This window comes from Poecilia reticulata, linkage group LG5 (assembly GCF_000633615.1).
Source record: "Poecilia reticulata strain Guanapo linkage group LG5, Guppy_female_1.0+MT, whole genome shotgun sequence".
Taxonomy (NCBI): Eukaryota; Metazoa; Chordata; class Actinopteri; order Cyprinodontiformes; family Poeciliidae; genus Poecilia; species Poecilia reticulata.
This window is the reverse complement of record NC_024335.1, coordinates 29804360-29829404: the sequence shown is the minus strand read 5'-3', so window position 1 is coordinate 29829404 and position 25045 is coordinate 29804360. Positions and strand designations below refer to the sequence as shown.

General features: G+C 43.8%; 2 protein-coding genes across 2 annotated transcripts; both read left to right on the top strand.

The window, feature by feature from the left end:
- The first annotated feature begins 1704 nt into the window (after nucleotides 1-1704).
- Nucleotides 1705-10229, top strand: LOC103465498 (zinc finger protein ZXDC). The gene is made up of 10 exons (XM_008410392.2): nucleotides 1705-3754; nucleotides 4683-4835; nucleotides 5373-5451; nucleotides 5551-5681; nucleotides 6355-6525; nucleotides 6798-7588; nucleotides 7697-7781; nucleotides 7864-8036; nucleotides 9035-9136; nucleotides 9603-10229. The coding sequence occupies exons 1-10, from the start codon at nucleotides 1783-1785 to the stop codon at nucleotides 9687-9689; spliced, it is 3744 nt and encodes a 1247-aa protein (XP_008408614.1). The 5' UTR covers nucleotides 1705-1782; the 3' UTR covers nucleotides 9690-10229.
- Nucleotides 10230-11752: 1523 nt separating this feature from the next.
- On the top strand, nucleotides 11753-23644 carry LOC103465497 (Krueppel-like factor 15). The gene is made up of 3 exons (XM_008410391.2): nucleotides 11753-12137; nucleotides 14251-15663; nucleotides 22062-23644. The coding sequence occupies exons 2-3, from the start codon at nucleotides 14444-14446 to the stop codon at nucleotides 22228-22230; spliced, it is 1389 nt and encodes a 462-aa protein (XP_008408613.1). The 5' UTR covers nucleotides 11753-12137; nucleotides 14251-14443; the 3' UTR covers nucleotides 22231-23644.
- The last annotated feature ends 1401 nt before the right edge of the window (nucleotides 23645-25045 follow it).

Here is a 25045-nt window from a genome sequence, read left to right as displayed (position 1 = left end):
ATTTAGCTCTCACTACAGTGTTCAACACAAATTCGTACCAAGTACTTTTGGTCTAGTTTCTATTCCAAGTATCTTAGTGCGCTTGAAATAAGACGCATCCAACCATAAATTTTCTGAAAGATATAGGGAAGATTTCAGAGCTTGTTTTAAGTCAATAATTCCTTAATATTGATGTAAAAGGTCTAGTTCCAGAGGCAGATTATTTCACTTACAATGTAGGAAAAATGTTGTGTTATAAAGTTAAATAATCTGCCAATGGAACTAGTACTTTTAAAAATCAATATTAAGAAATAATTAGCTTCTAAATCTTCCTCAAAAGATACTTGCGAATTATTTCAAGTGTACTCAGATATTTGCACTAGAAACTAGACCAAAAAATACTTTAAACCAATTTATTAAAGTATTAAATTGGTGCTGATTATTTTAGCACCTGTGATATTAGATGTGATATTAGAAGGAAAATAGATATGTGGCCTTATTTCTGTCATAATCCCACAAACATGTACAAGGGGGAAATCTATTTTTATATGACAACATAAGAACTTTGTCATTTTGCATGTTCATGTGGCTCTGATTCTGTTCAGGTTTTTCATTCTGTAAATGACATTCCGATGATTTGACTTGTGCACTGGGCAGGGGTGTTGTTTATTATTTATTTTTGCTGTTTTGTACAGTATTATTGAACAAACTGCCAGCATGATGACCCAAAATATGTAAATAAGTAGAAGACAAACTAGAATAGGTCTGAGCAGCATGTGCTTAAAACGTGCATGCGCTACTGTAAAGATCAATACAGCACCATTCATTTAATTTGTTGGCTACGCTGTATGAAGCATGCTGAGCTTGTTGCACTGTGGAAACATTCTGAATTAAACACACCAAGAAATGTTGCTTAGTGCTTCTCTCTAGTCCAATGAATTCCGTGCAATATTTTACTCATTAAGTAAAATATCAAATGCAAACATGTTAACATAATGTGCAGATTATTGGGTGAACAGTTTTCCTTCCGGTTTTCTTCTGATCCAGACTTTTTTTCATACTCCCCATTTTTATTTCTGTTGGGTTTTTTTTCTCTTCTTTACTTCTGCTTAACACTTAATAAACACACTTAATAAAAAATTTATGTGACCCCAACCGGAGTATTTGCTAATCGGTATTTCACAATCTTATTTTAATGTACGTCACAAGACATTTTATTGAGATTCTATTTTCAGTGGTTGCGTACAGAGATCTGCGCATTTCTTAGTGCTACACTGCCACTTAGAGGAGAAAGTGTGAAACTACACTCCTCAATTTAGCATGTTGGCGGAATGCCTAATTTACCAAGAGTTTTAACAGAACATTACAGTTAAAAGGGTAACCCATATTATTTTAATCTTTAATTTTTTTCAGAATAGTGTTTTATGCACTTATGGCCCCGGATTAAAATGTATTTTGCCCGTGTAAACACCTGAAAATTTTAATTACATGCACCAAACCAAATCAAATTATTATAGTAACCCGAATAACATTCGGTTTTGTTCTTTTAGCTTAATATAAAAATCTACCTTTGGGTTTATTGAAAAAAGAAAAACTGTTTTCATAATTTAAGAAAACAATTATTTGCAGAATAATCAGTGTATGGTGAAAGAATATTCCTCGAACTGTTTCAATAATTCCCGGGATTTCCATACACGCCCTGAACGCGGCACTCGGCTTGACAGAAACCGTGTTGTGGCTGGATGGATCATCTCCGGCTTTTAGGGCGGGCCTTTTAGGTGCCGCTGCTACAGGGATACCAAGATGGAAATCCAGGGGCTTTCTGATGCCCAAAACATCCACTCTCAACATGGCGCCCTACACAGAACCGCTTCGTCTGCACTTCGATCAACCGTAGCCTCGTTACCGCAATTGATTTCAATCGAAAATGAAGCGGACGGACCTCCGGAGCTGCCCGAGCTTCAGAGTGACAGCAACAACAACGCAAGGCCAAAGACAGCGCAGTTTCGCCTGCTGGGGGAAAATGGCAGCGAGCTCGCTCGTTCTCCCCTCACCAAACAAGTCTCAGCGTCCAGCAGCATTGAAGATAGAACGATTCTGGGACTTCATAACATGATAAACGCGGAAAAGGAAAACGTGTTCAACTCCCTTATAGGCTCGCACGACTTCAGCAGAACGGAGTGGCGATATGAGGAAAACGGTGAGGTAATGCAAATGGCGCTGCCTCTGTTCGAGGGGGAGGCGGAAGCGATGCCGCAGAGGCAGCTAACGTTGTCTTCTCCGGTTTTACGGCAGCAGCGTGAGGACTGCGCTTTGAAGCAGCCTCCTGGTGACAGCCTCGGAGCTATTCTTAATACTTCGGCGGTAAGCCGGAACCTGGGGAGAAAAACTGACAGACAGACACAGGAATTATATGTTGTTTTTAACACAGCCAGAGAGGATGGTGCGGTCACCGCGAGCAGAAACCGAGCAGACGGCTCATGCGACAGCGGGGGGAAAGTGAAGGGTAAGAAAGCGGAGGGCTGCGGCTCCATGGAGGCTGGCAGCGGCGGTGTCGCCTTCTGTGAGACCGCGGACATCCTGAGCTGTCCTGACACGCAAACACCGAAGAGGGCAGAGCATGTTTTCAGTTTATTAACCGATAATCCCGCTGTGCTGAGTGCCAAGACAGCTGGCGACCATCATACCGTCGAAGATGTAGTTTTGACGAACAAATATGGCGATAAGCTCTGTGGGCAGATCTGTACGGAAAACGGTGACGACAGGCTGCTCAGGGGCCGACCAGACCACGACGCGGCGCTGACCTCCGGAGCGGCGGAGGCTATGGAGAAACCAGCCTACGGGTCCGAGACAGCGGGACTGCAGGACGGTTCACACCCGGTCACTTCCTCCAGCAGTCCGCCTGCCGCGGAGACCTTTTCCGGGACCATTACAATAAACAACCAAAGCATCATTGTCACTATTGAGAATGGGGTCCTGACTCTGGCGGCCCCACCAGAGGGGTATGTCCACAAAGAGGATGACATGGTGAGCTTAAAGGAACATCTAGGCATGAAAGACCATGAGGATATAGTTCTTCTCAATTATGACAGTGGTACTAAATCGATCGGGAAGATCAGCACCCTGGCAGTAGCCAGCTCCAGTCACCAGGAGGAGTCCAGGCCTGTTGTGTCTGTCAGTGACTCCGAGCTGGCCCTGGTGGATGACTGCTCCTTGTCAGAACTGGGCACCTCACTGGACTCCTGTTCTGTTGTGAAGCAGGAAGTCGGGGTGCTGTGTGCTGTGACGGAGGCCGACCTAATTGCTCCATCCCCAAAAGCCCACGTTGGGGGGTGTAGCAATGAAGACCTGAACTCCTTATCCCTGATCAGATCAAAAAAGGACACGGTGGCCACCTTCGCCTGCCCTGAACCCGGTTGCTCTTCCGCGTTTGACTCTCGCCAGAAGTTGAAGGTCCACCTGCTGTACCACGCGGAGGAACCACGGCCGTACCAGTGCAAAGTGGAGGGCTGCGGCTGGGCCTTTGCCACCTCCTACAAGCTGAAGCGCCACCTCCAGTCCCACGACAAGCAGCGGCCGCACACCTGCGAGTTTGAAGGCTGCGGCCGGAGGTTCACCACGGTCTACAACCTGAAGGCTCATGTCAAAGTCCATGAGCAGGACCACGCCTTTGCCTGCGAGGTCTGCAACGAGAAGTTCCGGAGTGCCACTCGCCTGGCCAATCACCAGAGAGTCCACTTTGCACCACAGCGGCCCCACAAGTGTGAATTCCCAGGTACTTGTCCGATAGTTCCCATGCTCATTTTGCTCACGAAGGTCATTTACTGTGAGACTCAAATGCTTTCGCTGAACTCAGGAAAACCAAGTTCAGCTAGTCTACAAGTTTGGATTCGTTGAGAATTTTCTCTGCATACATGACGGTTCAAATACATACATACATACACTTCCACTGATATTTGGATTAAAGGTTCCTTAGGTAATTGCACCTGGACCACCATCACCAAGGCGATAACATGGTTATCCACTGATGGATAGCTTAATATTTTCCCTTTGTTACTATTAAACTTTACCTTGGAAAGCTGGTTTAAAAACCGGCAAGCCGATCCTCAGGGTCGATCCTTTCTGGCCATGTTGACTTTCACTGTGGACGCTCTAGTGTTCAGCTACTTCCAGATCTGTTTGGGACATCTTGGGTCAGATGATTAAAGCTAGTTTCCAACAGGAAGTTGTTCCCAAATTCAGATAAAATTGGTTTAGGAAGGTTTTCTGATTGGCTTATTCAGAGGTGGTGTATATATTTGAGCTTGTCGGTCCAATCTTGAATCTTTATCGGCACCGTTTTCCTTAGTTTTGCGCATGCCGATACTTGCATGTGAAGCCGATCTTTTCTTATGATCTTATCTACTTCAGCAAAGATCTAAAAATCAGCCGCTGTCCTCTTTAGAGAGGTTTGTCTGGCTGACCGGCCCGCTAGGTCATGTTTGCAAGTTTGTAGTTGACAACAATCACCCCATTGTTTCCAACTCAGAAACAGTGGGTTTCTTGTTATATTTAGTGATATTTGAGACTAAAAAATAAATCGGTATCGGTCGAAATCGTCAGCTCAGGCTTTTGAAAAAATCTGTGATGGCCAATTGGCCAGAAAACTGCAATCGGAACACTGCTGGCTTTTTAAGCTCCAGCTGCTCTGCTCTCCTGTACAGGCTGCGAGAAAACCTTCATCACCTTCAGTGCCCTCTTCTCACACAATCGCACTCACTTTAGAGAAACGGGCCAGTTCAGCTGCACCTTCCCAGGCTGCGACAAGACCTACGACAAGGCCTGCCGCCTGAAAATTCACATGAGGAGTCACACAGGTAAGCTGCTGGGCCATTACACACACACACACACACACACACGTACGTGTGTGTCCCATGTGTCCGTCAGATAACATCTATACTTGATCAGCTTGTGTGCTAAAATCCCAGTCTGGTTTGAGTCTTGGCTGAGTGAGTTTCAGAGCAGTTGCAGTGAGAACGTTTCACTTGTTGAATCATCAAAGCATTTGTCGTCCAACATTAAAGTCCTTCCTCACAGTGTTCAAGTCCAAACTCCAGCAACATGAATCACTTTATGCTCTGATCTGTTCACACTGTGCTTTCAAAGTTCTCAGTCAAGATGAAAACGATGAGAAAAGCCAGGGATATTGGTAGATGATTTTAATAATCAGTGTATAATCATTCATGTCTGCAAAATAAACAAAAAGTCACGACACTGAAGGCAAAAGAACGTAAGAACTTTCACCTTCTGAAACAAATCTGTACGTGTTTACTTGTGACGTATCCAGAAAAAACAATTCAAACTGAAGAGACTTTTAGCATGTTGTCATGGTTACCGTGCTGCTGTTTCCTCAGGTGAGCGGCCCTTTGTGTGCGACTCGGAGGGCTGCGGTTGGTCTTTCACCAGCATGTCCAAGCTGCTCCGTCACAAACGGTGAGAACTTCCCGAACCCGTTCTCCTGTGACGTGAACAGAGCGATTCCATCTCCTGGGTGTGTGAAATAAGAACAACTGTCTGTCTGGTTTTTGTCAGGAAACATGACGATGACCGTCGATTTGTCTGTCCGGAGGAGGGCTGTGGGAAGTCCTTCACCAGAGCTGAGCACCTGAAGGGCCACAGCATCACCCACCTGGGCACCAAACCCTTTCAGTGCCACGCAGAAGGTCGGCTAACTCTTTATCCGTCCAGCAGCCCTTACCCTGACCATTGAATTATCCAGCAGATGTTCCTCAGCTAGTTACTAGAGTTGGTTTGTAACTAGTTACATTTGCTCATTTCCATTTACTTGGGTAACTTTTTTTGAAAAAATGCACTTTTAGAAGTATTTTTACTGTGTTGTACTTTTTGCTTGAGTAATTTTATTATGAAGTATTTCTGCTCTTACTTGAGTAAAATTTCTGGATTCTCGACCCACTGAAATAATAACGCACATGTTTTAACCAAGAATTCACCAGACACACAGCTGCAGTTTTTTTTAAAAAGTTTCATAAGCTTTTTTTGTTGTAAGAAACTGATTTGGAAAAATTTTTTTTTAGCCTGATTAATTTACATGAATTATCGTAATTTTCCTCCTTAAAATACAAGAATTTCCACTTTATATTTTGTTCTGACTGATTATGTAATTTTTAAACATTACATGATTGATAATTGGATCAGTTACTCAGTACTTTAGTAGACTTTTTACCAAATATTTATTTAGTCCTACGTGAGTCATTTCTTGGACTGCTACTTTTTACTTTTGCTGGAGTAAAAATATGTTGTAGTGCTTTTCTTACTTGAGTACAATTTTAGTGTCCTCTGGTCACAGGGACCATAATCTCTGCTTCCTGTCTTCAGGCTGCTACGCCAAGTTCTCAGCTCGCAGCAGCTTATACATCCACTCTAAGAAGCATAAACAGGACGCCAGCACGCTGAGGACCCGCTGTCCGGTGGCCAACTGTTCCAAGCACTTCTCCTCCCGCAGCAACCTGAAGAGCCACATGCTCAAACACCACCACCTCAGCCCCGGTGGGTACCCAGCAGGGTTCCTCCTACCCCAGGGAAACCCCTGCACGTCTCCAGTTAACAATAGTCACCCCCCACTGTTGCAGGTTCAGGAACTTTCTTGCTATATTTAGTGACATTTCATACCAAAAAAAAAAAAAAAAAATTGGTATCAGCCAAAATCGGAATCAGCACGTCAGGCTTTTTAAAGATTGGTAATTGACCAGAACACTGCAATTTCCGGTACTTCTCACAGCATTCAGATTTTTTATTATTTTGTTTTCTCTGTCCTGCAGATGTTCTGTGCCAGATGGAGACCACACCCACCCTGACTCCCAGCAGTGAACTCATCAGCTCCACCCCGACGTCAGTAGCTGGTTCTGGCGTTGGTGGGGCGGAGCAGTTGTCCAGCCTGGACCTCAGCTCCCTGTTCTCCTCGGTCCCCGGCGGCGCTGCTCCCACCGCCGGCATCGAGGTGGGGATCCCCGTGGCCGGAGGCGCCTCCAACGGCTCCTTCACCATGGACCTGTCCCTGGTCAGCTCGGGGATCCTCACCATCGACCCGTCGTCAGTGGGTGCCACACTTGTCGCCAGCACCGGTGCCACATTGGCCAAGTCTTTAGAACCACTCGTCCTGGCGACCGGTGCTGACTTGGCCCACCAGCATGGACTGGAGGGGACAGTGGGGGACGTCCTCCCTCCCCAAGGCACGCTCAACCTGGACGACGTTCAGTCGGTCACCCCAGAGGCTCTGGGCACCCTCGCCGCCCTGAGCATGCAGGGCGCCGGCGTGGGTGCCACCGTGGACCCGGCCTTGCAGCACCCCCTCAGGTCCTCCGGTGGGCTCGGGGTGGAGTCCGCCACCGGCTTGGCGGTGGCCCCCGTCTCCGAGCTCCTGGCCTCACCCTCCAAGGTGGTGGAGGTCGGAGCGCAGGGAGGCGCGGGCCACCTGCTGGGCTGCGTGGAGGTTCTGGGCCCTCAGGAAGGAGGGAAAGTCGTCGCTTCTCAGTTTGTTTTCCCTGGTTCCGGCGGCGGCTTCAGCCCCCAGAAGGAGTTGGACCTGGCCATGTCACCCAGCAGCTTCCTGGTGAGAGGAAACCCTTCATCCTGGTTTACTTCCTAACCTCTTCCTCTCATGATTCCGAGGTTCCGGCTGGGAACAGTCAGTGATTGTTCTGTCCTGGTTCCCCCTCAGGACAGTGGAGGTTCTGCTCGGACAGACTACAGAGCCATCCAGCTTGCCAAGAAGAAGAAGCAGAGGGGTTCTTCAGCCGGCGCTGGTGAGGAACCTCCACCTCCCCTCCACTCCACTTACTGAAGAGTTACAGCACCTTAACCTTTCACTCTTCTTCCACTTTCCAGGAACTTTGGGCTCATGCCAGAGGAAAACTAAAGTATCGAAGGTTGCTGTGGCAACCGTACCCCTCACTTCTTCTGGCGCCCGTTACAGTGACGGTGCTGTAGCAGCCAGTGGGGGTCTGACCCTGCGGGACCCGGTCACAGGGACTCAGTATGTCCAGATTCAGCTGCTGCAGGTGAGATTCAGCCCACAGTGTGTTTGCTTACACACTTCCTCAGATCGCTACGCACCCGCCGCTACTTTTCTTCTGTGCTTTCAACCAAACACGATACAAGACATGAGCTGGGGAGCTCAGTGGGACAGTTTCCTGCTTGGCATTCAGAAAGTGAAAAAGTCAATCTTTTTTCCAGTCAGTGAACACAGCATGCCTTGGAGCTGCCAGCCTGCACTTCCCACCTCTGTCTCCTCTATTGGGCTGTAACTGGGTCTGTTGGTGCTCAAACTAATAGAATTGAATGCAACAGCTCTGCCCCCTGCTGGTAGGAACCAGCAGCAGGGATTTGTAGGCTTTTTTTTTTAAATATAAAAGATGAACTTTTACATTAGATTCAACTTTGTATATTGTCCTCATGCTTTTAAAAACTTCAATATGTAACTTTTATTTAAAAATGTTTTTTTTTTTTTTTTTACATATTTATTAAAGCTGTCACCAGCTCTTTTCAGATCTATTCACATATATGAGAGAAATATGTGAATAGCTCTAGCTCCTCTATCAGCTCCTGCTGCCGTCTGAAGAAATGCACCGCCCCCGACCAAAAACAACCAATCGGAGCCAAGAGGAGGTTCTAAAGTGCCTTCAATGAACCATGCCTCATAACCTCTGATTCACCCCGCAGCAACTCATGCCGTTTCAAACATCATTTAGTTAAAGTCTGGAACACAGTCAATAATTCATTCTATGAAGGAAAAATAAAAAGATGCGCTTAAGTCCAAAACGCTGTCCAAACTCTGCTGCCAAGGTCTGAGATGATCACTTAACACCGACCTTTAGGCTCTTGTCTCTTTCCTTTTCATCTTACCATCGACTCCAGAGCGTAGCCATGGCTGCAGCTGTTGCTGGAGACCATGCTGAAGTGTGTGTGTGTGTGTGTGTGTGTGTGTGTGTGTGTNTGTGTGTGTGTGTGTGTGTGTGTGTGTGTGTGTGTGTGTGTGTGTGTGTGTGTTTTGATGCAGGACGATCCAGCCAGTGATGGTGACCTGGCCTTCCAGCTGAGCTCCCAGCCGTCCACCTCTGACTCTCAGCTCACCGTCGACTTGCCTGTCAACATTTTACAGGTGAGTTCAGTCACAATCGTGGACTTGAGAGTCTGACACCTAGTGGTTCTCAAGTGTAAAATACAGTGATTTTAAAACAAGTCCCAGGTTGGGAGGGGCTGGAAATGAAGCAAATATGTCTTTGAATTTGATAAAATATTGCTAAAACAGATTGACTTTCTGAAAAAAGTTGTAATTTAAATTTTATATTAAAGTCAAATTAGTATACCCTTCTCAGTAAATGGTGTAAAAATCTTTCCTGGCATTACAGACATTGGAGCCATAGCTTAGCATGTTAGCATGTCTCCCATTGGAGAGACATGCTAGTGAATTTTTCCACTTGTTTCGCAACATGTTTACCTTTATTGCTGAATAAATGGAATCAAAGGCCGAATTTAGTAAAACTTCTGAGGTCAGGCTTTCTATTCGGACAGAGAGTGAGTTTATTTTCTTCTTCTGGTTAACCCCTGCTGTTTTTCCCATACAGGAACCCTCAGTGATGACGGAAGAGGACAACGGCTCTGATAATTCCCAGTTCACAGGAAGCACCATCAACCTCCAGGACCTGGAATAACGCCGGACCCGGCTTACGTCCGCCAGAGACTTACAAACCGTCACCTCGGACTGTGAAAGCCTTATTTGGATTTGCGTTCCATGTGCCCCGCCTGATCGGACTGAGATGTTTCCACGAGACAAAGCACCTTTAGATGAAAGACGAGGTTTCTGTGTCTTTTTTTGTAAAGTCTAGTTTGTACCAAAATGAGAAGCTGGCAGCGCCGTTGCGTCGATCATCAGAGGTTCCTCCAGTTTGGGTGTTTATTCCAGAAGTGCCAAATCAGCACTCATGCACACACACTGCCTTACAGACGCCTTCACCTGCAGCAGATTTGTCTGCTTTCTTCTTCTTCCTTTTACTTCTGTTTTAGTGTTTTGGATTTGTTTTTGTCATGACATCAGCGGTCTGTTAAACACGCCTGTCCATGTGTTTTATGTAAAGTGTGACGAGATTTTATGCCTTCTTGGAATAACTTAGTTTTTTATTTATTAATATGATTGGGTTTACAAAGTGGCTGAGCCAAACCCCGATGGATTAAAGAATCAAAGCACAATCTAAGCCGTGTTCTGAACTCTATTCATTTGACCATAAAGACTTTTGGGGTGAACGGTTCTCAGTGTTGCTTTGAGAGAAACTAATTTTAGATGTAATCTTATGTATTTCTGAAGATGATTAGCCAGCTGGCCCCACAAACCCATTGCTCTATACTTAATTACCTTATTTTATATTTCTTGTATTTATTTGGTGCCAATTGACATCAAATGTGATGATTTTACATTAGCATTTCACAGACGAATGGATACAGAACTCGGCAGTCAACCTGAAAAAGTCATTTGCTCTTGTCTAAACCATTACACAAAAGCTAACAAATGTTGTTTCTCACAGCAGAAAGAACATTCTAATCCCCTTTGGCTAAACGAGAGCAGCTTCTGGAACCTTCTCCCAGTCTCTAGCATCGTTCTGAGCAGTTTGTCCTCCTCACTCAGCAGTGAGGTGCCTGAGTGGTTCTACCAGGTCCAATCTGTCTCTAGTCTATTCCCCAATATCCCAGATCAAGATTGGGGTTCGTATTCAACAAAAACCAAAGACTAAACAAGGTGCCGAGTGACGTATTGGCAAAATTTATGGCTTTCTGGAACTTCTGACATCTTCAGCCTCATTTATTTGTTACAGTACTGCTGGTTTTCATTCAGGTTTGTTCTGTATTATGCTCAATTTCCATCTCCATCAATTGTAACCAGCTTCCCCGTTCCTGTTGAAAAGCATCCCTACGTCTCTTAAGCACTGGATGGTCTGCTATGGTGATGCTCATTAATACATCATCCAACTCGCCTCTCCCACAGATTGGGGGTGTCACATTGACCCCTACAGGGACTGGTCCACCGTCATGGATCTTTTGGAAAACTGGAAAATCTAGTAGCCGCTCCTACTAGAACGTCCACTGGAGACCTGTTGCATAAGGAGGCTGGAGTCTAGGAGCCAGAGTAGCGTTTATGGTGGAGCAGCAGAGTCTGTGGAACCCAAAGGCTGAAGAACGTTCCTTCAACCCAAACAAGTCTTGTGCCCAGAAATCTTTCCCTAAAACTCAATTTCCTCCTGTGGTTAAGCAGGGAAGATGGAGAAAATGGAGTTTAGGGAAAGATTTCTAGGCACAAGACTTGTTTTGGTTCTTCCCGGTTGTGGTCCCAAGAGGTGTGTGGGAAAATGTTACTGCTCAGTCCAAACATCTCCTCCACCTCGGCACCTCCACTTTCCTCTCGTCATAGACATGTCAAACCGTCATTACCTCTCTTTCATCACACCGCCCTGCCTGTTTTAGATGTTTCCCTGCTTCACTATGCCTGATTCAGCTGATTGCGGTTCAGGAAGTTTGTCAATTGAAATCACCTAAAACATTCAGGGCAGTGTGCCTTGAGGACCAGAGTCCTAAAAAAAGATTTATTTTCTTATTTTCACCGTTCATTTTTATGAATCTACCGTTCATTTCAAGCATTAGCTCCAGCAGCAGCTCTTTCTGTTCCACTCATTTTTCTGGCCATGCAGGTACAGGAATGGAGGCGTGTTCTGTTTCCACGGCCTTCCTGCAGCCGACCCACTTCTGCCGCTCTACCTTCTGGACTCATTTTCCAGGCAATAAGTCCGCACAACCCGCTCCTGGTCACATGTCAGCCCATGCAGCAGAAACGGGAGTGACGGAGGCTCACAACCCGCCCTCCCTCTCGCCGTCCCCTCCTCTGGCGGCCAATGGAGCCGCGGAGCGGGGACGAGCCTTCAGTGGGAGCCTCTCGGTTTCCACTACAGTCATGTGACAGCCACATAGTAGAACTCCGAGGGAGCAGAGCGGACGGACCGCTGCGCTGCGTGGATCGGTGAACCCCGTGTGGATAAACTGCTGCTTCTCCGACCCAGAGGGATGACGAAGAGCCCCCGGAGTCTCCCCGGACCCGGACCCGGACCCTGACCACGGTAAGACCGGATCCAACTTGGTGAGGGGAGTGTTTTCTCTCGGTGCCATATGCTGCTGCTGCTGCTGCCTGGATGAAAACATGTTTACGTGAAGGAGGCGAGGAGGAGAGGAGAGAAGGGGAGGGTTCTGGTTCTGGTTCTGGACCAAACTGTAAATTACATGATGCACCACAGCTCTCTGGTCGCATCAGATTTAGATTTACAAAAAAGATGAAATAGCTTCATGTAAAAAACAAATACAAGATTTCATCATCTTCTTTTATTTTTTTTTTAAATAATCGGTTATATTTGGGTTTACTGTGAACTAATAATAATAATAGTTCAGATTGTTCGACATAAATTGTTGTACAAACATGACAGACAGTGATCCATAGTGCTCCTGCTCCGGGCTGCTGCCGTCCTGTAAACAAGCGGAGCAGGTGATCCTGCACAACTGCTCTCTATGTCTGCCAGTCGCCCGGGTTTACCTTCGGTCACTCGGAGCATGCAGGGGCCCCTGGAAAGGAAGCACGGAGAGAAACACGAGGGGAGGGAGGCCGAAGCCCCCACGTTCTAGGAAAGCAGCCTATTTATGAGCCCTACTGTAGGACATTAATAGGAATATGATACCGCCACAATCTATCACTGCTGCTCTTTACAGTTTAGTCCAGGATCAGACCTTTGAGTGTAACCTATAAACCAATTAAATTGTACTCCTGTACTGTTATACACAAATAATCTACCATCTGAATTAAAAAAAATTACTAGAGATGCTGGTGGTAAGCAGTAACCAGATGTTGGCTGAGTGAAGTCCGATTTTTGAACATTGGACAAAAATGTATGTAGAAAATTCCTGATAATCTGATTAATATCAATCAAAATGGGAATCAGAGAAGACCGTCCACTCTGTCTTAGAACAATCCTGTCTCATTCGTCATTCAATTTAATATTATCTTTGGATTTTTGAACCTGGTCACCAAAACGCTGAATGCTGAACTCATTGTGGTTAGTGAGTCAAAACACTATAGGGAAGATAAAAACACAGGCCGCTTTCCTCTTTAATCCTAACTTTCTCATGAAATCTTGTTTTTTGGTCATTCGGGGGAAAAAAAAGCAGATGTTTTGTCAACTTCATTTATGTTAGTTTTAAAAGAATACACTGAAACAGTTTTTCTGGGTCTACAGTATGTCAAAACTTAGATAAATGCGAATAAGAGCTGAGAGGAAAACTCACCTGAGTGAAGAGTTGATTAAACTAACTATGTGTGTATTGCTCTAAATAAATCAGAAAACAGGACAAAGTATATGTTGTCCTGTTTGTTTATAGAGTGCATAATGACAACACATCATTTACCAAAGTCATTTCAATTCAACCACCATACATTCCAACTGATGCTAATGGTGACGTGCACCAAGTCTAGTTCATTGTTCAAATTGGTTTAAAAGTTTGCTATCTAAGAAAAAACAGCAGCTTGTACTAAGTTGTTGACTTTACATCAATCCATCATACCACGCATGCATGTAGCAACATTGGAGAGGAAAAACTCCCCTTGAACAGGAAGAAACCTCCAGCAGAACCAGAACAAGCGGCCACCTGCCACGACCGACTGGAGGTTTGAGAAGACAGAGCAGGATTCAGAAAGAAAACTAAGATATGATTCATTTATGTATGGAAACTTTAATGGTTAATCTCAGCCGATGTCCTCCAACAATAAACAGTTGCGGCTTCTATGGAGAGAAAAACACTAAGAGAAAACTTAACTAACAGATGAAATAATCACCAAATAATTCAAATTGTAGAGTAGCAGAAGAACACAAAAGTAGCAGGGTCAAGCCTTTCTCTTGAGTTTGAATTCGCAAACTGAAGACCGGACCTTCTCTGATTCATCTTTTGAATCATGAACTCCGAACCTTGACAAAAACAAGATGACATAACAAAGCATAAACCTCAAGCTGAATCACGATTTATGTGTCAGTAACGTCATAAAGCGTTTTATATATCATACTCAACTTTTTCTCAGAAATTCATGTAATGAAATGTTGAGGAGGTGGATTGTTTTTAGTTTCACTCACACATACCAGCAGTTACAGAATCTGAACACATTTTCTCGATGTTGCTTTTTCGTCCTTGCAGAAATCCGGCATCCAGCCTGGACACCTCTGGATTGTTTCCTGTACGGCTTTGAGGTTCTCACTGGAGTGGGGAGGGTGACCTTGGTTACTTTAGTTTATTTGGTCTACCCCTCTCCACGGCCAAGGACAAGTTCTCTCGTACCTGTGTGAACACAGACTGCAGAATCCAGGCAGAGGAAGTAATTTGGCCCGGGATGGTGGATAACTCTCCAGCGAGCGGAGAGACTTCCCTTCCACTCAGCTGTTATCTACGAGCCTACAGCCCTTTAGACATGGTGTCGGACCTCGGCTCCTACCAGGTGATTCCGTCACCATTTTCAGACGACGATGTGAGCGTGCTATCCAGCCCTCGCTCCTGCTCCAGCCCAGAGTCGCCGGAGCTCAGCTCTAGCTGTGGAAGCAGCTCCAGCGCTGAAAGCCAGGACAGCATCCTGGACCACCTGCTGTCCCAGACCTCCTTAGGAAGCGCTGGCAGAGTTTCTGCTGTACTCGAGCCACTAAACGCCTTCCAGTGGGACTCCAGAGGAGATGGGCTGTCCAAACACGAGCCGGTGGAGGAGGAAGACTTTAACTTTCCCACTTGGTCAAATGTGGAGACAGCAGAACAGCTCGGAGGGTCATTCCATCCGACACTGGAGGAGATTGAAGAATTCCTTGAGGAGAATATGGAGTTGGTGACGGTGAAGCAGGAGGGGTTTGATGTTGGACCAGAGGAAACTTTTGGTTTAGATGGGGGTCTGGAGTGTTGCAGGGCGTCCACTTCGGATCTCAAGTTGGAGCCAGATGCCAAGCATTCAGACCAAACTGTCCCCACCGCCGGCACCTCTGGTCCAGCAACGGCGGCCTTGCCCGTCAGCAAAGCATCATCAGTCAACCCAACGCATAAATCTGACGCAGGTGCCAAGAAAACCTCAACCAACAAACCGTCTTTAGAAGACAGGTCCACTAGCAGCAGTGGGACGCCCGTCGTCGTCCAGATTCAGCCCATCCGGGTGAAGCAGGAGCCCACGCTGACCCAGGTTACTCCAGCAGCCCCGCCCTCACAGCCTGGACCCATCTCAGACATCAAAATTGCACAGCTGCTGGTCAACATCCAAGGACAGACTTTTGCCCTGGTGCCCCACATCATGCCATCCCCCAGCCTCAGTGTCTCCAAGTTCGTGCGGATTGCGCCAGTCCCCATTGCAGCCAAGCCCCTCGGGCTGGGGGAGAGCGCTGCCAGCCAGGCGTCGGCCATTCTCATTGGAGGTCAAAGGTTCCAGAAGAGTCCCGTCGCAGATCTCATTAAAATGCACAAGTGCTCTTTTCCTGGCTGCAACAAGATGTACACAAAAAGCAGCCACCTGAAGGCCCACCTGAGGAGGCACACTGGGGAAAAGCCGTTCGCCTGCAACTGGCAGGGCTGCGGATGGAGGTGGGTGCCACCGGGACCGGGTGGGCTTCTGATGTTTATGTAATCAGTTATTTTTCTGTTGGTTACACAAAGTGGTTCACCGAGTGAAACAATAAAACAGACTCCGTGGTGCAGAAGGATTTAGAACAGGTTTCAGCAGCCTGTAGCTATGGACAGAGTTGGATATTAACTCGTAACTTTTGAAAAGATTTACTTTTAAGAGTATTTTTTATTGCGCTATACTTTTTACTTTTACTTGAGTCATTTTATTTTGAAGTCTCTCTTCTCTTACTTGAGTGAAATTTCTGGATTCTCAACCTACTGATTGATATAACTTTAAAATAATAAGTGATTGATAATTTGATCAGTTACTCAGTACTTCAGTAGACTTTTTACCTATTTAATTTAATTTTTTTTACTCTTGAGTAATTTCTTGGATGGCTATTTTTTTACTTTTACTTGAGTAAAAAATATGTTCCAGTAGTTCTACTCTTAGTTGAATACAATTTTTGGGTCCTCTTCCCACCTCTAGTGTTCATTAAACTCAACAAAAAAAATGTTCTAAATTTTTTTTCAAATTGGCTCTTTGAAGTTGTAAAGTTTCCTGATTCAGACTGACGTCCTCCTGTTTCATGAGAGTGGAGGAAGTTGTAATTGTAACCTTAGAAACGGCTTCTCTGTGTCGCTGTCATCAGGTTTGATGGAGCTGCGAGTGGGAGAATATTGTGGCGGCCTTCTTACTGCAAGGTTCATCTGTAAACCTAAAATATTCCCCTGTCCCCAGATACACACACATATCACTGAGACATATTCATTCATTAAAGTCCAACCTTTAATCTGAGTAACTTTTTTTTCAGTGGGTGAAAACTGCATGTTCTTACTAAACCAGTGGTGGTGCAATTGCTGGAGCCGTTCTGTTAGCCCTCTGTACATCTTCCTTCAGCCAACAGGACACAGGACAGCGCTCGGTATTTCACAAGGTCGAAGCTCCACATGATGATCAGAATCCTGATGCTGTCTGCTCTCCACCTCAGCCCACGTGTTTATTTAAGGTTTCAGGTCTAGAGAGTCATCTTGCCATGGCCAGAGGTGGGCAGAGGACATAAAAATGGTCCTGAAGTAAGAGGGGCACTACTTCAACATATTTCAACTCAAGCAAAAGTTAAAAGTAGCCGTCCAAGAAATGACTCGAGTGAAAAAGTATTTGGTAAAAAACAAATCTACTGAGTAATTGATCAAATTAGCAATTTAATATTTAAAAATTACATCATCAGTTGGACCAGAATGTAAAATTAATTGGAAATTTTGGTATTTTAAGAACCAAAGTGACAATAATTTATATCAATAACGAAAAATAATAAAATCATGCAAAAAAAATAATTTCCAAATCAGTTTCTGTCAATAAAAATTTATAAAACTTAAAAAAAAAACAGTAGCTGTGTGTCTGTCTGGTGAATTTTTTTGGTTAAAACTTTTATTTTTTCGTTCAGTGGGTCGAGAATCCAGAAACTTTACTCCAATTAAAGTATTGATAGTTCATAATAAAATTACTCAAGTAAGAGTAAATAGTACAGAAAGTACTTTTTTCCCAAAAGAGTTACTCAAGTCAAAGTAATTGAGTAAATGCAACTAATTGCTGCCCATCTCTGGTGACCAACGCTTCCAGTTTAAGTTCCAGTAATGCCTAACAGATTCTACAGGTTTACATTTGTGATGGTAGGACAGAGAGGCTTCCCCCCCCCCCCAACGACAAATGTGTTTTTTCCCAACAGATTTAGTGGCCCGAGGTGAGAATAAGCAGCGAACCGATTTATTGTTTTGTTTGGTATGAAGCTCTTTGAGTATAACTGGAAGATCAGTTTATAAGTTCAGTCCATTTATAGAACTTTGCAGTAAGATGCACTTAAAGCCCAAATGAAAAATGTGATTAGATGTGAACAGCACTGTATATTCACATTCTCCTGTTAACACGTTTCAGAAACGTCTCTTTCTTTAGCCTTTTTAGCTCCATAAACTGTTCTACATGTGGAGCTACTGCATTCATTTGAACAAGTTTGAGTTGATCTGAAGATGTATTTTTTCCCTTTCATTATTTAACGTGGACGGATTATTTTTGGTCTCGTTTCTTGTACTTGTTGCACCAAGTTCCCGGTTCCTGAAAAGCTGGAGTCCACAAACAAAGACTGGCTGCATCCAAATGGCCATATTAGATGGTATGATACTAAAAATCAGTATAATGGATATTCTGATTGTGCTTGAATGCATAGGTATGGTCTGAACTATGCAGTTTACCTTCTGGCTGCCACGTCTTGCAGGGTGTCAGTAATCCGTCCTGAAGGTCCTGTGTTATCTCTGACCTCTCAGTCGGCTGCTGCTCATGGTTTGTAGTTGGAAACCAGCATATGTTCTGACAGGATGAGGAGGGTTGCACACGCTTGCTCAGTTTAATCCAGGAACTGTGTTCTAGCAAACAAAAGGACCTCTGTCTGTTTACAAAAGGCAGGGTGTGTGTGTGTGTGTGTGTGTGTGTGTGTGTGTTTCAGCATTTCTCATCTTGTAAGGCCCATCTTTCCAAAAACGTTGAGGACCTGCTGCTCCTTATTGGGCCCCATAAGGAAAAGTGATTTTTTTTTTTTACAGCTAAGGTAAATGGTTAGGTGTAGAGGGATGATTCGTCTTACTATAATGTAGTACATTATAGTTCTACACTATAGTACAATAACAAGAGTTGGGTAGTAACTGGTTACATTTACTTGAGTAATATTTTGCAAAAAAAAGTACTGTTAGGAGTATTTTTACTATGCTGCACTCTTTTGCTTGAGTAATTTGATTATGAAGAATCGCTTCTCTTGCTTGACTAAAATATTTATGTACTCTGCCCACTTCTGACTATTATACAGTACTATAGTATCGAATAAAGAAGTGTACTGTATGGAAGACAGTGGTTTTCTTAGCAAGCTGCAGACAAACCAGAAAAAAAGCCCTACCTCGGCTTGCATGCAATCACTTGAAGGGAGCAAGAGTGAGGTTGTTGACCCGACAAAGAATAAGCACTGAATAGTTACCATGACTGTGGGCAGGAACGTCCAAACCGCCTCACGGCATGAAAGACGAGAAGAATCGAGCAACAGACTGAAGGGGGGAACCAAGGGGGGACCACAGGAAGCAAAATGCCCCTCAGCTTCGTACTGTAAACGGTGATGCTGGGCAGCGCTGACCGTCATGAAAGTACAGCTGTCGTAATCTTTGTCTGGTCGTCCAGTTCAGCGTGTCGATTTCCTTTCAGATTTGCGTGCCGTTTTGATGATGACACTAAAACTTAATTGTCAAACTCTTGTCAAACACTGATTTGGCCGAGGCGGAGCAACTCCAGGCCTGCCTGGAGTCAGATCTCTCCACAATCTACACCGGATCAGTACCGTGTTCCCAGCAGCTGGTGTCAACTCTGGACATCACCGACTCACTGCAAAACCACTGCTGCACCAAATCAAGAAACACCCTCTCCAGTTACCATTAAATAGAGACTAAATTATACTCTACATTTTATATTCCAATGGGAGTCATTGTTAGAAAATTAAACTATGTTTATGTTTTAAGATGCAAAGATTATGTTGCTATTTTCTTAATGACAGAATCCGTTCAGCTTTCAGCTAGTGGTGGTGGTGATGGTGTCCATCTGCAGCAGTCTGTGGTTGTGAGGCAGGTTAACGCAGAGATGGACAGTCAGGTTATTTAGGTGAACATGATGGGAAGAAGCCAGAGTAAATCAACCAGGAGAACAAACTCCTCACAGAGCCGGGCCCTCCTTGCTGAGAGTCAGGCCCCTATTGCATAACTGGCCTTTATTTATTGATCTTCATCCACAATGACAAATAAGAATAGAGAGGGAACAGAGGGGAGTGTGTTAAGAGTCACTCTGAATTCAGCCTCCTGTTAGGATGAACCTTATAGGTTCAGACTAAATGTGGTTTGAGTTCCTTCACAGTCTGACAGTCTAATGTTAGCCAAGCGGTGGTCCGAGGGCCCACTGGGCCCCTCAAACACAGATATCTATGCAGAGATCTTCTCATCACCTCACCAAGGTGAGATTATGCTCCCTCTTTTTCTCCTCCAAGCTTTATTTTTATAATCAAATGTTTTTGCGTAAATCTTTACCATAATGACATGTAATAGATCCTGTTCCATTCTTAAATGTAGTCGTCTAAAAGGTCAAATACAAAGCAAAACCGTCGTTTGTGTGGAAGCAATGATTGGCAGGGTTTTTTTTCTCTGTGGAGGTTAAGAAACCTCCACAGCGAAGGTTTCTCTGTAGTATTATTCTGCCAGTATTTTTACTGGCAGAATAAAAATAGTTTTTGAGAGCCGCCATGCATAGGAATAAATGTGACAAAGTGTGCATTTCCAGTTGGAGTCCAGTTACCTGCAAACTGTATGTGCAGCTTCTAAATGTGTTTAACATAAATGATCTAGTTGAGATTGTGATTTTTGTTTTTATAAATAAAAGTGGTTGCAACTCAAAGCAGCTTCTGTGTCAGCAGCAGCTTTATTAGGCAAGTTGACTTCATTCATATAAAGCCAAGAAAATAGTTTCTGGCCAGTGAGTGTTTGTAGTAAATCTTTCTGCTAATATGTCCAATAGTGTAGCTATAATAATAATAATAATAATAATAATAATAATAATAATAATAATAATAAAAACAGCCTTCTATGTAAACAGGCATTTAAATCCATCATAACAGCAAATGAACTATTTTGACATTTCTGTGTGTGGAGCTGTTGGCAAATTCAATTTCAAAAATACTCTATTGATCCCAAAGGGAAATTAAATGTTGTTGTTCAGATTCTTCAAAGAGTTAGTGAAGGTTGTGATGGTTGTTGGCAGGTCTGCATTACAGTTGGCTGCACTTTTTAGATGGCAGAAGTCTACTTTTATTTTTTTTTTCTAGCTTAACATAGTTAGGTAACATTTTAGCTAAGGTAAAATCTTTAAATGATTTTATCTAGTGACTACCCTCTCAACAGAACTCCACTGACCTTTTCAACTGTGTGTCTCTAAGTCTGTAGTGGATCTTCTGGTATCTTAAAGTGTTCACCAGGTTCACCAGTTCAGTTGAAACATGGCTGCTCGGTCACACTTCAACATCACCGTGTGGGTTTTGTATCTTGCGCGTTCAGCTAAGGAACATCTGGGCTGCAGAGTCCAGCTGTGTGCAGTGACCGGCAGACATCTTGTTTTGCTGGGAGGAAGGCCTGCAGCTGAGATTCGCGCCGCTTCAGCCAACCGGTGTTTTCCTCTCCTCCAAGTCCAGCTGGGATTCCACGCTGGCCTAACCGAGCTGCAGGGCCGATGAGTTACAGCCTGGTGTGAAACGCTTCGGCTTGCGGCCGATAATTACGTGGTTAAATCAGCTCAGCTTCGCGAGGAAACGGTTGTCTAGAGGCTGGACAAACAAGATGTTGCTTGAGAGTAAAAGGAGGATCTGGTTTCATGTCGCCTGACTGGAACCATTTTGTCAGAACTACTTCCTGACTCAAATTCAAACTCAAAAATACTTTATTAATTCCAGGGAAGTTAAATGTGGTTGTAACCCATATTAACTCAAATTCTTCAAAGAGTTATTGTAGATAGTGATGGCTGCTGGCAGGAAAGATCTCTTGTAGAGGGAATTTGAGGAAGACGCTCCATTTTCCCAAGACAGTCTCTCTTCCAAAATAAGAGTCTCAACATAATGAGCAGAAGAAGTAAAGCTAACTGTCAAAGTTGGTTAATTGTCAAATATAACCAGATATTTGGGGGGCAGGAGACTTTTACACACTTTTCTAAATGAGCTAAATCATCAGTTGCTGATCATTCACTGATTATAAAAAAAAAACTACCTACTTCATTCTGATCAGTAGAGATCGGGTGTAATCGCTTTTTACTGAGCATAACTTTGCTCTACCTGAAGTTACTTTGGGTCAGGACATCCAGAAAATAATTCATTTTAATTAAAATGAAGGCTGGGTATATATTTATTTTTTTAGGCATATATTTATGACTGGGTTTTCAATTTCTCTCCCTTTTTTTCACTCATTAGGTTTGTATTTGTAAAAATGTAGAAATCCAAATATCACTGAAAAGGGAAAGAAATTTTGTCCCTAAAAATTAATCAAGTGTACAAAAAAATAAAAAGTGCCTTTTTATTTGTATTTATTTACTGTATCCATAGCAGCGTTTCCATTGACCATATAACTGCACAAATGGAAACGTGTGTGGATCGCTGTTATTACTGAAGTTTATGTTCTTACTATTGATCCTCGTCAGCAAACGCCTGTAAACATCGATCAGTTTAGTCAATAAGTAAATAGCTTGTGGTTGCCAGGCTAACCAGCCCTTCTCCACTCATCCTCACATTTCATTTTCTCCTCCCTCCTTCCAGGTTTTCCCGGTCTGATGAGCTGTCCCGTCACAGGAGGTCCCATTCGGGTGTCAAACCCTACCAATGCCCTGTGTGTGAGAAAAAGTTTGCCCGCAGTGACCATCTGTCGAAACACATCAAAGTCCACCGATTTCCACGAAGCGGCCGGACAGTTCGCTCGGCCAACTGACTCTTCCGTGTTCTTCCAGGGATCGCAGGGGAGGATCAACTCCTCAGAGTAATACACCACAGAAGCATTGTGAGGATGCGTGCGTACTTGAACCTCAAAACCTTGCTCTAAATCGGAGCTGTCTGGGATTTGCTGTAATCAACCGGAAACCCAGGGACGGCCGACTTCCACTAACCCCTCCAGCAGTTTGAAACAAGCCGCCATTGCTTAGTTTCTCTGGAACAGCTGTGTCTGCACTGATGTTTGTTCTGTCTGTTCTGTCAGCAGAAGATACGGTAAGCTTGTTTTCATTTAGTCCGGACGATGCCAGCAGGGGCCTTCACTGCAGGCCTAAACACCTTCAGGATCCCTACAACCTCAATTATATCTTCAATTGAACGTCACAGATTTACTTCCAATAGTAAGTACTGGAAGTAAACACTTCCAATACCTGTAACTATTCTCTTGGCTCCACTGCTTCCTGCACATGTCTAAGTGGATTATTGATGTTTCACCCAATCATATTTCAGTCTCTATGTGTTGCCAGGGTCAATCTTATCGGCCTGCAGAATCAGTAGAGCAGGCCCACTGTCAGTAAGCAAACAGTTCATCAACTTTCAGATTCGCCGACTAGAAAGACCACAGTGACGTCAGAAGTTTTCCGGTCTCTGATTGGACAGTCAGACCGACCATATAAGCCCCAAGTTTTCCATACATGCTAGGCTACGTGATGGTGGAGCATTTTCTCCATGGTTACTAATGGTCAGACGCATACCTTCTCCATAATTCTATATTTGATATTTTTGTAATCATAATTACTTATAAAGTGAACGTTAATCTTCTTACCTTGTAAAAAGCGTTTGCTGCAAATCCGCAGTTACACCGACGGCTGCCAGTCATTATGACTGACGGCTGATATCCATCGCTGCCATATCTTTCCTCATTAATAGCTGTACAACAAAATAAGTTTGGTTTTTATCCTTGTCTGTTTGTTTACACAGCCGACTGCGCAGCGTCCTTTGACAACTTTTAAAGTGAAATCAACTAAATAACAGCGATAATAGGTTACAGATGTCTGTTTTTTGACAGGCTTTACAGAAACATTTAGGTTGTGTTGACGTCCGTCATGGTGGAGCGGACCGAGGTCTGAACAGCGTGACGTCACGTGCAACTGTAACATTATCCTGTGGCAGATTTAAATGGTTAACACTCTCTGAAGGCCCAGAAACTAAATGCCACTGGGATTATGTGGCTAGAAGTCGTGTCTAGTCTGACTTCTAGTTTTTTCTGTGCTGATTTAGACATTTCATCTCTGACAGAATCTTTGGATCCCGACTGGCAGGGACTAGAGAGGTAATATTCACTGCAAAACACAAAATCTTACCCAGTAATTTTGGTCTAGTTTCTAGTGCAAATATCTTAGTACACTTGAGATAAGACAAACCTAACTTACAAGTAATTTTTCAGCAAGATGTAGGAGCTTGTTTTAAGTAAATAATTCCTTAATATTGATGAAAAAGCTCTAGTTCCATTGGCAGATTATTGCCATGGTGAAATTATCTTATCAATAAAATAATCAGCCATTGGAACTAGAACTTTTTCATCAATATTAAGGCATTATTGACTTAAAACAAGCTAGTATATCTTGCTGAACAGTTCCTTCTAAGTTAGTTTTATCTTATTTCAAGTGTACTGAGACATTTGCATTAGAAAATAAACCAAAAATACTTGGTAACATTTTGTGGTTTCACCCCATCCACATAAGTTTACACTGTAACTTTGTCTTCGTTGAAGCTGCTTCGTTCCAAAGCTCCCTTCTGTTCTTCAGCTAGCCATCTGCGCACATTTAGAGAACTGTTGTGATTAGATTCAAACACGACTGATTGAATCTGTTACACAGAACTCTTCCCACATTCTAATGTTTTTGGCACAAAGAGGCCGTCAATGACAACGCAAATCAAGTACATTTTAGCTAAGTACATGCTGATTGTCTTCGATATAGGTCAAAGTTCAAACCTTACGACAGATTTCTGTCAGAGAGCAAAAGCTGGCTCAGAAAGTGTGTGTTTTCTTTCATTTGTGGCCAGACATTTTTTTTCCCCGTCCTACATTAAGAATCAGAGGTGGACATGTTGTCACGACGATACACTGCACAGATCTTGCAGAAATAAAAACAAGTTTCAGAGTGAAATATAAGACCATCATTAGTATTTAGTACAGCCTTCCGTATATCTCACACGTAGATGTAGATGCAGTCTTAAGATGACAATCTTCCAAAAAAAAGAAAAGAAAGAAAAAAGCCCAGGCAATATGACTCAAAATAACCAAGGAGGTAGAGGTTTTGATAATTAGATGTAGCTCCAATGGGCAGCTGTCACCTTTTGTATATAAGGATCTTAGTGACTATTTAGAACATTTCAATATGCCTCAATATGTGAGCTATTTTGCAAATGACAAAAACCTGCCTCAACTCTACCTTGTGTATTAACTGCAAACACCGCGATAGCCTTGCAAGTCAGCTAGCAAGAATGTTTTGTCGCTAAACACTGAAATTCACACTTCACACCTGCCCACTGAGCTGCCAGCAGAGTGAACTTGCAGGTAATTCAGTGACAACGTCTCCGTTACGGAGTCCCTCCTTACTGCCTGTAAATATTAAGGGCTGCCACTCTGCTGTGTGTGACGTAACATCAGCAGATATACAATATGGTACATCATTCCATTGATTCAGTTTTTGAATTTGTAATGCTTGTGTGAACAGAGAGGCATTTGCATCCTATGAATGTATGTACATATGCAGGACTTGTTCATCGTTGCATCACTGCAACGCCACAGA

Coding starts and splice junctions, on each gene's coding strand:
- LOC103465498 (XM_008410392.2), top strand. CDS start 1,783: ATGGAAATCCAGGGGCTTTCTGATGCCCAAAACATCCACTCTCAACAT. Junction 3,755..4,682: donor CCACAAGTGTGAATTCCCAG/GTACTTGTCCGA, acceptor TCTCCTGTACAG/GCTGCGAGAAAACCTTCATC. Junction 9,137..9,602: donor TGCCTGTCAACATTTTACAG/GTGAGTTCAGTC, acceptor TTTCCCATACAG/GAACCCTCAGTGATGACGGA.
- LOC103465497 (XM_008410391.2), top strand. CDS start 14,444: ATGGTGGATAACTCTCCAGCGAGCGGAGAGACTTCCCTTCCACTCAGC. Junction 15,664..22,061: donor TGGCAGGGCTGCGGATGGAG/GTGGGTGCCACC, acceptor CCCTCCTTCCAG/GTTTTCCCGGTCTGATGAGC.